The following is a 15,563-nucleotide window of genomic DNA, read 5'->3' as shown; positions in this document are numbered from 1 at the left end:
GTTTTAGCTGCTACCATTAGATGTTACAACAACTACCTTACTAGGTGTGTGTATTTGGTTTGTTAGGGCTGCTTAAAATATTTAGAGGCCTTTTTATTATAGAGTGTTAAACCCTAATGCGTGGTTAGCTTGCCAAAAACAGTCTACTGCAAAACACGTTAAAACATTTTTTGGTAGTTTACCTGTTAGCATGAGCTATGTCGTATGTTGGATATTTTTTAAAATATGTTTTCTAAGGGGTATGCTATGAGTGGAGAATGAGCATGGAAGTGTTAACCAGATTGCGCATTTGCATTAGTGCGATCTAACTCGTTAATATGGCGTTAATGCGGGATCACATACCACCTCCTATTTTTCAGATACCACGTGCTAATGTGAACATTAGTTCACAACTTAAAAAAAAATAATTGAAACATGTCTTTTATATTGCTGCGTTAGAAATGGGCTTAATGAGTGGGAAGTCCCGAGTTAAAACAAGCTAAGCCAATTTTCTAATGCGTTTTAGTAAAAGGCCCCATGGTGAGCACTAACCTATATACAGTATTAACCTATATATTAATAGGCATTAACCTATATATTAATAGGCATTAAGTTGATTATCACATGTTAAAATATTCTAATATGTGTTGACATTTTTTATTAGAACAAATGTATGTCCAATGAATTCAAAACCAACTTAAAATTAGAAAGAAAATGTTAAAAACTAACTTGAAGACAACCGAAAACTTTTCTGCCCACATCTGTACTACATATTGATCAATGTTACAGAAGAATGAGTAGTTGAAAATGAGGGTGACAGAACAGGACAGGAATATGCAATGCTGCGGTGTGCATGATACTGTCTTTTGATCTCTTATCAATCTGCAAAGATCTGGAATTCTTTGCCTAGCACGATCAGGATGGAAACAAATTATGGGCAGTTTAGGAAGAAGCTAAAAACTTAGGGCACCTTTTACCAAATGATAACTCCAACAACAACATTTGCTGCATGCTGAGGCCCACTTTTACACCGCTGGTAAAAGGCTTTCTTTCTTTTAAGGAAGAAAATGGCTATGCAGCAAGTTAAATACTTGCCACACAGTCATTTCCTGGGGGTGCCCTTAATGCCTCCTATTTTGGAGGTGATAGGGGCTCCGGCGGTAGTCCAGCAGTAACTGGGCAGCACAAGGCACTGTGCGATAACTGCTGGGCACACGCCAGTGCTAGAATATTAAAAAATATTTTCTAGTGCCAGAATTGGCATGTGGCAGGAGTCAGAACTACATCTGGGCTCCCCAGGGAGCCCGTAAGTAGGGCCAAATAGCTACGTGCCAAGCCGGCGCTACTCTTACCGCTCTTTTGTAAAAGGGCCCCTTATTTATTCTGTCAATATTTGGGTAATTAAATTGTTAAAATAATTTTATATTCCCAAGTTTCTTGGCTGGCTAATTATACTATAATCTACACTGAACTTTTGTGGTGATTAGGGAATATAAATGTAGTTGTAATGCAATGATTAACCTCCATGAGCAATAAACATGTCTAGTTTGCATTTATTTCTGAATGAAAATCTGGTAATTTTCTTCTCAGGTGGAGCAAATTCTTGCAGAATTTAAGGTTTTAGCACTTGAATGTCATCCAGATAAGCATCCTGGAAACCCCAAAGCAGGTAATGTTTTGTTTCATGTTCTCTCGCCCTTCTTTTAAGATATTTGTACTTTCTAAATGAGAATATTGCACCAAGTTCATCCAAATGTTTTGCAAGCCGCCAGAAGGAGAATTCTGAATTTCCAGCCAATGCTACATCTGTAGACCAGAAGTAAATTAACTAGGCCTGCCTGTCATGAATGTATAGGCACTCTGAAGTTATTGCAGCAGCAGCCTGTAGGAAAAGCTAAAAGAAAGGGAGGAATTGATTTGCAGGATGTAAATTTGCCAAAGTAAGTTTATCTCTATGGACAAATGCAGTGGGTAGCCCCCACAGGAGTTTTGCCTATGTTCACATGTATAAAAATTTTGAGGACGTTGTAGACACAGCCCTGGGTTTTTGGTGGCAAATTATTCAAGATTCCTTGGGAAGAATTTGAAAAATTCTGCATCGTGTGGCACATTGTCATACCTTTGCATATTAGATTATGACACTTATTTTTGAAGCATATGAATGTCTCAAAATGCCCAAATGGATGTCCAAGTGCTTGAAACATCCCAATCCTGATTTTGCAAAGGCAGAAAAGGGACTGCAGTATGGCCAAATAATAAGGGTGTGTGTTGTGGTCAGGACTACAGAGGGCCCAAAACCAGGACATTCAACAGCGATAACCAAACGGAAAGATATGTTCAAGTCTGAAAAGAAGGACATCCTAAGTTAGACCTGTTTCAGTCACGTCCAGGATATAAAAAGGTGCTCTGATTGAGCAGTTGACTACTGGAAGGATTAAGGCACGACACCCCCTTAATCCCCCAGGGTAGGGTTACCATATGACCAGGTTTCCTTTCGAGGGCACTGTCGAGCAGATTATCTGGATATTTTTCTTAATTGTTAGTGTTCTTCTGGTTTTCTGGCAAAACAACTCGCTCTCACAGACACACACATACCTGATCTACTGGCGTGTGCGTGTGGCTGAGATCCTCTTTGTGCACTGCATGCAGCCACAGTCAAGGACCAAGAAAGAAGGTTGTCGTTGTATTGGACTCCAAATTATTATGTTTTGTTCAGAAAATTAAAAACCTTCTTGTTTGGTAGATAGTGATTTTTAAGTGTATCTTAGGTTTTTAATTTGATTTTGATGCATTGTAACTGTTTTATTATTATTTTGTAAACCACATTGGACCCTTATTCTGGGGATATAGCATTCAATAAGAATCTTGTTGATATTGATATATTGATAGTAAGGTTCTGCCCAGTACTTGTAGATACTTTTCTGATCACAGCGGTCAAGGTAAACACCTAGGCTCTTATGTTTCAGAAAAGCTTGGATCATTCTTTTTAAATTGCTATCTTTTGTTATCTATACCTTTTTGTAGTTGGGGATGATCTTAATTATTTAGTTTCAGTGGTCATGACACAGGATTGCTACCCCTGACGCAGCTTCGGCGAAACGGGGAATCCCTGTTGGGTATATTGGAACCTTGGACATGTTGGTTAGCTCTACATTGGATAAGAAAATAAGTGGATGATTATTAAGCTACCAAGCTATGATTGGGTTCAAATAGTGACTATTTTAAAATTTTTTTCCTGTGGATGTATACATGCATTTGTCACTGTGAAGAAGTTGGGTGGGAAAACCCACCTGGTTGGCTTCTGTTCTCTTGAAAATGCCATTCTGGTGAAACATGGTTCCGTGTCGGGAACAGGAATGCTTTTTGTAAACATAGTAACATAGTAGATGACGGCAGAAAAAGACCTGCACAGTCCATCCAGTCTGCCCAACAAGATAAACTCATATGTGTATCCTTACTTTGATTTGTACCTGCCTTTTTCAGGCATAGACCGTACAAGTCTGCCCAGCATTATTTCCCGCCTCCCAACCACCAGTCCCGCCTCCCATCACCGGCTCTGGCACAGACCGTATAAGTCTGCCCTCCACTATCCTCACCTCCCAACCACCAACCCCTCTTCCCCCACCTGCTCCACCACCCAATTTTGGCTAAGCTGCTGAGGATCCAGATTTCACTTTGCACCCTCTGAATCCGATAATGTTTTCCTTGATCCTCTCATTGTGTTCTTTTGTATTTCTTGAACAAAGCCTCTTTTGCTCTTATTTTTTCAGCTACTTGTTTGGAGAACCATATAGGCTTCCTGTTTCACTTGTTTTTGTTTACTTTCCATGTGTAAGGATCAGTTGCCACATTTATAGCAGCCTTTAGCTTTGATCACTTATTTTCCACTTCACCTATGCTTTCCCATGCCAACAGCTCCTTCTTCGGGTATTTCCCCATTTTATCAAAATCAGTACATCTGAAATCCAGTACTTTGAGTTTTGTGCGTCGCATTCTGCCTTTGCCCTTATATCAAACCATATTGTGTGCTGATCACTATTACATAGGTGGGCACCCACCGGGATATTGGAAACACGTCCTCCCAGTCCCTTTGTTTTTTTGCTAAAAATGTTGTAGTTACCTTTGAGGAGTGAATATTCAATTCCAGCCTAGCAGTAATCAGGTTACAAGGACAAAACTGGAGAATTTGATTACTGGCCTGAATGGTATGCCAGTCATTACAGTAACTGTAACACAAAAAGTTTTGTGCTGGGGATGTATCAGAATTTGATCTCTCACATCAGTCATCCCAGGATGTTAAGCAGGATGCACTGGTCCAGGTCCCACTAACCTCTTGAGGTACACAAACACTCTTAGAGCTGGACTTCCCAAGGCATAGTTGACTATCATGTACCTTCAGACTCTGCAGACTTAGGGCCTCTTTTATTAAGCACGTGGCAGTGCTGACAGAGCCCATTCAAAGTGAATGGACTTTGTCAGTATTATCACACCGGGAGCCACTAGCGTTGTCCTTAAGTAGCTGCTCACCACTGGCACTCCAGCTCCAGACCCTCCATAGGTCTACTCCTTTCCATTAACCTCTTTTCAATTAGGCCAGTCTGCCATTAACTTCTTTTCAATTAGGCCAGTCTGGGCAACTTCTCTCTTTCTCCCAAGGCCTAACCAGCCATATAAAGAGGCAGCTTCCCTTCCAGCTCCTCAGCAACATTGAGCTCCTTTGCTTAGCTTTGCAAAGAATTCCAAACACGAAGCCCCAAACCCTAAAGCACAGGGTCTTTGTAGTTCCTTCCAAAACACAGAAAGGATACATCCACTGACAATGATGGATATCCAGTCCTACCCTTCCTTACATCACTTCCAATACAGGCCAAATAAAGAGCAGAGACTCCAGACATCTCAATGTAAAAACAGAGGAACATTTTGATGTCCTGCTACACCTTTCTCAGGTTACAATTTTAGTTGAATAATTGAAATAATTGAATTCTAGCACATCTATTTCTGCTGAACACTGGGGCATTACTCTTCATAGAACACATTTCTTTCTTCTTGCTAACTGAGTCACTGTGAAGTTTGTGGCTTGGAGCTGCTGAAATAATGGAAAGGGTGCATTTATTACTGGCATAACAGGATGTTCTTTATTAAATAAATGCTATTCTATAAATATTGTTAATGTACGTAAGCACTGTGACGTACTATAGTTCAGCATCCATTCTTGGGCTTTTTGTTTGGGCTTGTTCATTAGCAATAACTAGACAGATGGCTTCTAAACACTTTTTAGACACACATATCCTGCCAATGATAAAACATAGCATACAGTCATGCAATCCATGATCTGCTCTATTTAGAAAAAGGGATTTCTTGTTTCCACACAGACAGGGCAGGATTAAAGAACAAGCAAATCAGGCATGTGCCTAGGGCCCAAATTAAGTAGGAGAGGGCTAAGGGTTGTGTATGGGGGGGGGGGGGGGGGTGAGTAGGAGCATCACAAGTTGCAAACATGCCATGTGGCACACCCTCGAGTGCTCCTCTCACACTTCTGCCCCAATGGATGGGATGTAACTTTGGTGCCCCAGTTTTCCTTGTGCTCTATGTGGCTGCACCGGCCGCATGTAGCTAGCTTCAGCCCTGGGAGTGAGTGAATGTGCAGACATTTGCTGATATAAACAGGGTAAAGAGAAGGGATGTGAGTAGGACTGAGGACTTTGAAGTGAAAGTGATATGTCAGGTGATTGGGGGGAACCAGAAGAGGGAACAGGAAGAGAGTAGTGGTAGATCTTAGAGGGGTTGTTGTGTCATGCTAGATACCAGATATTTAGGAAGGGTCTTCTTGGATCTGCTCATTCAGGGGCTCAGAAGGCAGACTTCTGCTCTGGTATGGCATTCACTGGTGGAAAGAAGAGTGTGGGTGGGGGCAACAAGAGTCTGCAGAGATCTGTTTATTCTCCCCACATCCAGTCAACAGGAGGAGTTGATGAGCAGCATTTCTTACCCGCTTCTCCTTCCTCTACAGTCAGGAAGTGGTCTAGTGGTTAAAGCAATGAACTGAGACACAGGTTCCCACATCTGCCACTGATGCTCTTTGTGACCTTGGGCAAGTCAGTTTATCTCCTTTACCTCAGGGACCCACTCAGACTATAAGCTCTTGGGGACAGGAGAACAGTCTATCTGAATACTTTGTAGAACTGTACAGCATTTCATAAATCCAGTAGTTCTATTAAAATAAGCCTTATAGAACCACACAGAACACCATTTGCAAAGGTTTTATTTATAAAATCATGTTTAACTTTATTACATTTGTATAAGTTATTTCTACTTGGATATCACCCTTACAGTGACATAAAGGGTATAATGAAGAATTACTTAGTGCTATAATTTCAAGGTCAGCTTCATCCTTTCCTAGTCAGAATTGACATCACTGCCTTCAGGCAATTACCTACAAAAAGGCCTAAGTTTAGTGTTTGTTGTACTGCAGTGTATGCTATCTCACAAATAATGTACTTAGTTCTTCATTTCACCCTTATCTCACCTGATTAACTGCGTACACTTTGTAGCGCTCTAGAAATGTTAAATAGTAGTAGATTAACTTTCTCATATCATTTGAACAGATTGATGATGGACCCCGTGTCTGGTTTCTTCTTTCCTTTGTCTTAGTTTTCTTTCTAGAGTCTCTAGTCCATCTGCAATATTTTCTTGTCCCTCTTATCATCTTCACTTCCTTCCAGTTTATAGTTTATTTAAATTTGATATATCGCTTATCCACAAAAGCGACCACAGCAGTTTGCAATAATTAAAATGAAAAATGAAAGAAAAGGAAAAGAACTCCATTAATTAAAAAGGATAGCACAATCACACCAGACCATTCAATCCTACTCTAAAACTCATATTAAAAAGTTAAAATCTAGAGGATAAAAGAAACCTAAGCTAACTCCTTTGGAAGAGCAACCGGAAAAGTCTGAGAAAAAAAGTATGATTTAAGAAGATGCTTAAAACGTGGTAACAATTCCATTTCTCGATCCTTTCCTTTCAGCGTTCTTATATTTATTTACTTTTCTTTTCAATCCACTCAGATCTCATTCTCTTACTATCTAATTCTCAGTTCCTCTTTTTTTATTCCATCTACCTACAGCTTTTCAATCCTCATGCCAGTCCTCCCATTTCCAACCTCTGTCCTTTCCCAGCCCATTGTCCCACTCTCCCATTTCTCCCCTGTGTCCAACATCTCTCACCCCATCCATCATCTGGCCCTCCTTCTCTTCACCCTGCCAAGTGTCTCTCCTCTCTCTCTTGCTCTGTACTTATCCCCCCATTACCAGCATCTCCTCCTCTCTGCATCTCTCTTTTCCTATCTCCCCCTGTCTCCCATGTCCAGCATTTCTCCCCTCGATCCCTTTCTATCTGTCCTCCATCTGCCTATCTTCCCCATTGTCCAGCACCTTCCCTCCATCTTCCTACACCCCTCCCCATTCAGCATCTCTCCTTTGTCTCCCTGTGCTGCTGTGCTCATCATCTCCTCTGATTCTCTATGCCCTTCTTCATGTCCAGAATCTCCCCCTGTCTCCTTATGCCTCCTCATATTCAATATCTCCTCTCCATCACCCTAGACCCCATGTCTAGCTCAACCTGTCCACCTCCCTATGTCCCTCACCATGTCCAACATCTCCCCTCAGTTTTCCTATGTCCCCCATCTTCCATCCATCTCTCTATGTCCAGTGTCTCCCCTCTGCTTCACTAGTTTGCCTTCCCTGTGTTCAGCATGTCTTTTCCATCTCCCTATGTCCCCATGACCAGTATCTCCCTCCATATTTCTATGTCTCCAGCCTTCTCTAGTATCTGCCCTTCAACGTCTTATGCCACCCTTTCTCCAACATTTCCCTCCATTTCTCTAGCCCTCATTCCTGTGTCTCCCCTCCATCTTCTTATATCTCCCTCTACAAGCCCAGCAGTAGCCTTGCATCCTCCAACTCCTCTCTGTTCTCCATATCCAGCATCTCACCTCTGCCTCCATAATCCTCTCCCACGATCCATGTCCCACATTTTCTGTCTTTGTTCCCTTGCACTTCAGTGTGGTCCCTTGCAATGCCTCTTCATCCTCCCAACCCATCCAACTCCCACCACCCTACAACCATCATCAATACCATTGCCACTACTGTAGCATCTCTATTGGCCTGCAGACATGGTGGCAATAAATACAACAAACTCAGAACCTCCATGATGCAGGCACTATTCCAATACACCCTGGCACCTCCAATCCTTTCTGATGCACCCTAGCACCCTCTTGCACTTCTGATCACCCCACACCCCTGATCCGCACCCCCTTTTGTGACAAACCCAGCCATCTTCCAAAGGATGCTGCTAGTGGTAGTACCATGAGACTACAATTAGGGGTCACTGGCGCCATTTTAGATCCTGGTGCAGTCCCAGGTTAAGGGGAACCACTCCCACTTGGCCCCACTGGACCATCACTGCTGATTCCTGGGTAAGTCCCAAGGGTGTCAGGGGGTGGGGGAGGGTTGGGCAAAGGGAAGTGTGGGGTTTGTCACGAGGGGGTGCAGATTAGGGGTGTGGTGGATCTGATTTGGGGGAAATTGGAGATGTTGTGGTATGTTGGTAGGGATTGATGATGTCAGGGTGTTTCTGGGACTTTGGGGGGAAGGATCAAAAGGGTCTAATAGGGGATTGAGAAAGATTGGGAAGGATTAGAAAGGATGCACATTAGGGTCATGGCCAGGTTACCAAACTGCCAGCAGTGACCACACTTACTGCCTTCTCTTGGGCTATTGATAGTTGTGACTGTTAGTGTGCAGTACCAACCCAAGCACTTGCTGTTACAGTTGGCCACTCTTCCGCTCACTTAAGTCTCACCCAGTTCTGCCGACTCCCGTGTTAGGCAGCTGATGCACTTTTATTTCACATTGGCTGATTTCTTAACATAGTAGACATTAGTGTGGATCTGCACTGATGTCTGCTACATGGTAAAAACTGCATTAGCTGCTTAATGCAGCTTAGTGAAAGGGCCCCAAAGTTTGCCCTTGTATTTATAGAGCTAGCGCTTACCAGGTAAACCTACTATAAATCACTTCAGTTCTTCTGGAGTGTGGATTAGAAAGTCAAAAATAAACTACCACTTGCTGGGCCCTAATGAGGACCAGTTTTCATGAGTTTTTTTGCTTGATATGACCAAGAAAGGAAATGGAGTTGATCCAGGAACACAGGCATACAAAGCACATTGAAAACAGCAGAAAACAAGTGTTTTTTTTTTAAGAACATTTTTTATCTACAGAGCAAGGGTTTTGAGTCCTATGAGCCATTTCAGTTTTTAATTCGATCTCAGGTAAGCACAGGTGAGGTTTTTCACCTGTGATGGTATAGCTCGGCTCTTATCTGTTCAGGTGGGGCCTAATGAAGCTCTTAGTTAAAGCAGAAGTAACTTGAATTGTTTTTCAGTGGGCATTTTGAAACATTTGATTTTACTTATATATCTACTTCAAACCCATAATGAGTTACTTTGCATAAAATAATGAATGCATGCTGTCTGTTTTCTAGTGGAGAATTTCCAGAGGCTCCAGCAGGCTAAGGAGATCCTTACTAACAAGGACAGCCGAGCTCGCTATGACTACTGGCGGAGAAGCAGAATCCAGGTTCCATTCCAGCAGTGGGAGGCTCTGAGTGACTCTGTCAAAACAGTCAGTTCTTATTTCATATTAGAGCTAATGTTTTGTCTGTTATTGATTTGCATTGTTTTCAATGTATATATGTGTGTGTGTGTTTGATGCATTTGAGATTCTATTTAGAGTAAATTTATTCCCAAATGACTGGGTTTTGCCCCCACCATTCATTTTTCTCCTGGATTTGATCTTCTTTAAAGTGCTTCAGCAATGCAGATATTTGCTATATGTAATAAGGTTCTAACCAAATGAAATTCATGAATTCTGGACTGTGTATAAGAAAGCTTGAATTAAATGAAACAAGTATTCAGCCTTGCTCAGAAAGCTGTCCATGAAATGCATATCTTAAGGTAGTTTCTTAGGGAGCTCCAGAGATGGAGTCCTGATGTATAGAAACCCTACTTACTGTCAGTGCTTGTGTTGTACAGGGCCTGGCTAGCATGATCTGTACATGTGGTCTAAGAAGTTGGAAAAGGACATATGGGAGTAGTTAATTCTTCAGATATGTAGGATCAGAGTGATCTCCACATAGTAGAGGAAAAAATGTAAACTAGAGATTAATTTATCTGACATTGAAGGGGAAGTTATCAACATAAACTCCAGTTAAGATGGATTGTTTCTCATTGAATAAGGAAATGGGACTTCATATACTGCCTTTCTGGGTTTTTTTATTTTTTGCAACTACATTCAAAGAGGTTTACATAGTATATACTGTACAGGTACTTATTTGTACCTGGGGCAATGGAGGGTTAAGTGACTTGCCCAGAGTCACAAGGAGCTGTAGTGAGAATTGAACCTAGTTCCCCAGGATAAAAGTCTGCTGCACTAACCACTAGGCTACTCCTCCACTTAAAGTAGAACCTGTGCTATAAGAGCATGAATGTGTACAATACTCTATCTTAATAGTAGCTCACATAATGCCTTCCTCACTTAGGGGTTAATTCTATAACTGGGCATCTGGTAGGAGCCTATTCAATGAAGGAACAGAAGCATCTTTCTTTTATAGAATGATAGCCTAATAGCGAAACTATTCACCCATAAGTTAGACATGAGCACTTTAGGCTGGTAAGCCTCACTTCGGTTATTATTATTATTATTAGCATTTGTATAGCGCTACCAGACGCACGCAGTGCTGAACACCTGATACAAAGAGACAGTCCCTGCTCAAAAGAGCTTACAATCTAAATAATACAGACAGACAAGACAGTTACAGGTGAGGGAAGTAATGGGTGGGAAGGGAGGAAGGGACAAGGGGAGGGCAATTGTGGCTAGGAGCTAAACATAGCAGTGAAAAGGTGAGTTTTCAGCATAGATTTGAAAACAGGTAGAGATGGAGCTATACGTATAGGTCCAGGAAGTCTATTCCAGGCATAAGGTGCTGCGAGAGAAAAAGAGCGAAGCCTGGAGTTAGCAGTGGAGGAGAAGGAGGATGACAAGAGAGACTTGTCCAGTGAGCGGAGTTCACGGGGAGGAATGTAGGGAGACATGAGAGCGGAGAGGTAATGGGGGGCTGCAGAGTGGATGGAAAAGTAATGGAAGCGATGCTGAAGGAAAGGATAGTGAATTTCCTGGAAGCCAACAAGTTGCAAGATCCAAGACAACATGGTTTTACCAAAGGGAAATCGTGCCAAACGAATCTCATTGAATTCTTTGACTCTGTGACCAGAGAATTTAATTAGGGACGTGCTATAGACGTAATCTACTTAGATTTCAGCAAAGCTTTTGACACGGTTCCCCACAGGAGGCTCTTAAATAAACTGGACAGGCTGAAGATAGGACCTGATGTGGTGAACTGGATTAGAAACTGGTTGATGGACAGACGCCAGAGGGTGGTGGTTAATGGAATTTGCTCGGATGAGGGAAAGGTGAGTAGTGGAGTGCCTCAGGGATCAGTGCTGGTGCCAATTCTGTTCAATATATTTGTGAGTGACATTGCCAAAGGGTTAGAAGGTAAAGTTTGCCTTTTTGCGGACGATACTAAGATTTGTAACAGAGTGGACACCCGGGAGGGAGTGGAAAACATGAAAAAGGATCTGCGGAAGCTAGAAGAATGGTCTAAGGTTTGGCAATTAAAATTCAATGCGAAGAAATGCAAAGTGATGCACTTAGGGAGTAGAAATCCATGGGAGCTATATGTGTTAGGCGGTGAGAGTCTGATATATACAGACGGGGAGAGGGATGTTGGGGTGATAGTATCTGAGGATCTGAAGGTGACGAAACAGAGTGACAAGGCGGTGGCCATAGCTAGAAGGTTGCTAGGCTGTATAGAGAGAGGTGTGACCAGCAGAAGAAAGGAAGTGTTGATGCCCCTGTATAAGTCGCTGGTGAGGCCCCACCTCAAGTATTGTGTTCAGTTTTGGAGGCCGTATCTTGCTAAGGATGTAAAAAGAATTGAAGTGGTGCAAAGAAAAGCTATGAGAATGGTATGGGATTTGCGTTATAAGACGTATGAGGAAAGACTTGCTGATCTGATCATGTATACCCTGGAAGAAAGGAGAAACAGGGGTGATATGATACAGGCGTTCAAATATTTGAAAGGTATTAATCCGCAAACGAACCTTTTCCGTTGATGGGAAGGCGGTAGAACTAGAGGACATGAAATGAGATTGAAGGGGGGCAGACTCAAGAAAAATGTCAGGAAATACTTTTTCACGGAGAGAGTGGTGGATGCTTGGAATGCCCTCCCGCGGGAGGTGGTGGAGATGAAAACGGTAACAGAATTAAAAAATGCATGGGATAAACATAAAGGAATCCTGTTCAGAAGGAAGGGATCCTCAGAAGTTTAGCGGAGATTAGGTGGCAGAGCCGGTGGTGGGGGGTGGGGCTAGTGCTGGGCAGACTTCTACGGTCTGTGCCTTGAGGATGACAGATACTAATCAAGGTCAGGTATACACAAAAGGTAGCACATATGAGTTTATCTTGTTGGGCAGGCTGGATGGACCGTGAAGGTCTTTCTCTGTTGTCATCTACTATGTTACTATCCTACTTATTTTCAAACAAGAAGGCCGGCCATCTTCCGACACAAATCGGGAGATGGCCGGCCTTCTCCTAAAGCCGGCCAAATCGGTATAATCGAAAGCCGATTTTGGCTGGCTTCAACTGCTTTGCGTCGCAGTCCTTATTATTATTTGTTGCATTTGTATCCCACATTTTCCCACATATTTGCAGGCTCAATGTGGCTTACATTGTTCCGTAATGGCGATCGCCAGTTCTGGATTGAGAAATACAGAGTGAAATTGCAGTAAAGATCGTACATGGCTATATAAGTTAAGCAATCAAATGTGAAGATTATTTTCCGAGATAAGAGATTCAGTGGAATTGCATTGAAATCGGTAATTGACAGAGTAGGCGAAGTAGTCAAGCATTGAAAGTTCATTATTGTCTATTTCTAGTATCGGTTTCGTTGCCTGGTGTTTAGGAAGGATCAATTATGGTATGCCTTTTTGAACAAGCCGGTCTTTAGTAATTTTCGGAAGTTTGTTAGGTCATGCATTGATTTTATGGCGTTTGGTAGTGCATTCCACAGTTGCGTGCTTATGAATGAGAAGCTGGATGAGTATGTTGATTTATATTTTAGTCCTTTGCAGCTAGGATAGTGGAGGTTCAGGAATGTTCGTGCCGACCTTTTTGTGTTCCTGGTTGGTAAGTCTATGAGGTCCGTCATGTAGATTGGGATTTCGCTGTGAATAATTTTATGTACTAGGGTGCAAATTTTGAATGCAATATGTTCTTTAAGTGGGAGCCAGTGTATGGGAGAGATAAAGCTGAAGGAAAGGATAGTGAATTTCCTGGAAGCCAACAAGTTGCAAGATCCGAGACAACATGGTTTTACCAAAGGGAAATCGTGCCAAACGAATCTCATTGAATTCTTTGACTCTGTGACTAGAGAATTTAATCAGGGATGTGCTATAGACGTAATCTACTTAGATTTCAGCAAAGCTTTTGACATGGTTCCCCACAGGAGACTCTTAAATAAACTGGACAGGCTGAAGATAGGACCTGATGTGGTGAACTGGATTAGGAACTGGTTGACGGACAGATGCTATTACAAGGAGTTCCTACAGACACATGAAACTCCCTTTCACCATGGCTGTAAAATTTATACCTCTGAAGCCTCTGCTTTAGGTCATCTATGTGATGACCTTCTAATTGTCAATGAAAGACTACTACTTTTTTTTTTTTTTTGTTACATTTGTACCCCGCGCTTTCCCACTCATGGCAGGCTCAATGCTGCTTACATGGGGCAATGGAGGGTTAAGTGACTTGCCCAGAGTCACAAGGAGCTGCCTGTGCCCGAAGTGGGAATTGAACTCAGTTCCTCAGTTCCCCAGGACCAAAGTCCACCACCCTAACCACTAGGCCACTCCTCCACTTATCTGATTAAGTTCAGTTTCAGTTCCAAAGATTTTAAAAGCTGCATAAACAGATATTTTTTCCCCTTTGGGGAATTATTTGCACTGAAGCACATGGTTTTGATAAACCCTTCCCATCTTTTGGATTTGTTTCTTTTTTTTTTCTAGACCATTGTGTGATACATCCCAGGATTAAAATCATATGGCTGCCATATGTGGGCCATCATATGAAATGTCAACCTCAGCTTACCCTGTGAAAGATTCTAGCAAGAATTAAAAAGTTGAGAGAGTTCATCCAAACAATGTAAATCTGTGTCTCCCTCATAGCCTACTGTTCTCAATTATTAAACATTAGAAAAGAGAGAGAAAATAGATTTAGTTATCATGCAAACCCTGTACCAATGGTTCCCAAACTTGGTCCTGGAGGCACCCCAGCCAGTCAGGTTTTCAGGATGCCCGCATTGAATATTCATGAGAGAGATTTGCATGCAGTGAAGGCAGTGCATGCAAATCTCTGTCACGAATATTCATTGTGGATGTCCTGAAAACCTGACTGGCTGGGGTGCCTCCAGGACCAGGTTTGGGAACCACTGCCATGTACTGTTTCTCGTTTAGGATTCAGCTGGTGAAAGTTATTTGGCAGCTTGACCTCTAGTAGTACTACAATGAGACTACCACTAGGGGTTGAGAGACACTATTTTGAGTCTGCCATCTGGCAGAGCGGGAATGACTGCAGATTAGTTCTGCCCCTTCACTAGCCACCAGAAAACTCCTACAGGCAGATGGTCAAAACTCTGGCGCTATTCTGAATAGTGCCATAAAAACAGCATCGGAGCAGCACAGTAGAACACCCTAATATTCAAAGCTAATGAGATGCAAATATAGGCGTGCTCATAGCTTTGAGCATTAGGGAGTTTGGCGGGAGGATTGTGCTTGGCGTGTGCGCAGAATTAAGCAGTAAACTCAGCTCCTGTGCGCGTGCACCTGGTAAAATCCTAAAGTGAAGCACACATTGGCGTCTTCTTTCCTACAGCCTAAATAAGCATTTTAAATTTTTTCCTGGGTGCTTATATTTAGATGCAAGTAACAGACGCCAGTGTGTGTTTTGTTTTTTTTAAAGCATGGCTGCTTTAAATTTAGATGCAGGGCAAGAATGCCAATGTGTGCTTCATGTTCGGGTCTGCTGTTTCTCATATTCAAAGGCTTGCACGGGCTTCCTTCTGCTTCCAGAGGCAATCAAAACCTGTAGATTTTGCAGAAAAAAATCATGAGAGAAGCATGAGAATCCTGGGAAATCCTCTCTTCCAACACTCTAATGACTAGCACTGAAGCAGAGAGAGGGAGATAGAAAAGAACCACTGCTGAAGTGATCTTGGATGATCAGTTGGGTTGTGTGGGCATAGCCTTTCTTTGTCCATGGTTAGCTGTTTTATGTTACTACCCCTGATGCAGCCTTAATTGGCGAAATGTGGCCATTTCGGGTCTGTACGAATAAAGAAACTGTTTGGATTTCCAGTGTCTGCTTTCTGTTTTTTTCCTTCTGTTGCTGCTAGACACTCAGCGCCTC

General features: G+C 42.4%; 1 protein-coding gene across 1 annotated transcript in view; it reads left to right on the top strand.

Moving 5' to 3' along the window:
- The window catches only part of DNAJC12 (DnaJ heat shock protein family (Hsp40) member C12), a 53,113-nt gene that overhangs the window by 14,121 nt on the left and 23,429 nt on the right, over positions 1-15,563 (top strand). The window contains exons 2-3 of the mRNA XM_030203129.1: positions 1,570-1,648; positions 9,523-9,662. Of these exons, the coding sequence (XP_030058989.1) occupies positions 1,570-1,648; positions 9,523-9,662 (219 nt within the window). The remainder of the gene's footprint in view (positions 1-1,569; positions 1,649-9,522; positions 9,663-15,563) is intronic.

This window comes from Microcaecilia unicolor, chromosome 5 (assembly GCF_901765095.1).
Source record: "Microcaecilia unicolor chromosome 5, aMicUni1.1, whole genome shotgun sequence".
NCBI classification, from domain to species: domain Eukaryota; kingdom Metazoa; phylum Chordata; class Amphibia; order Gymnophiona; family Siphonopidae; genus Microcaecilia; species Microcaecilia unicolor.
This window is presented reverse-complemented; position numbering and strand designations above follow the sequence as displayed.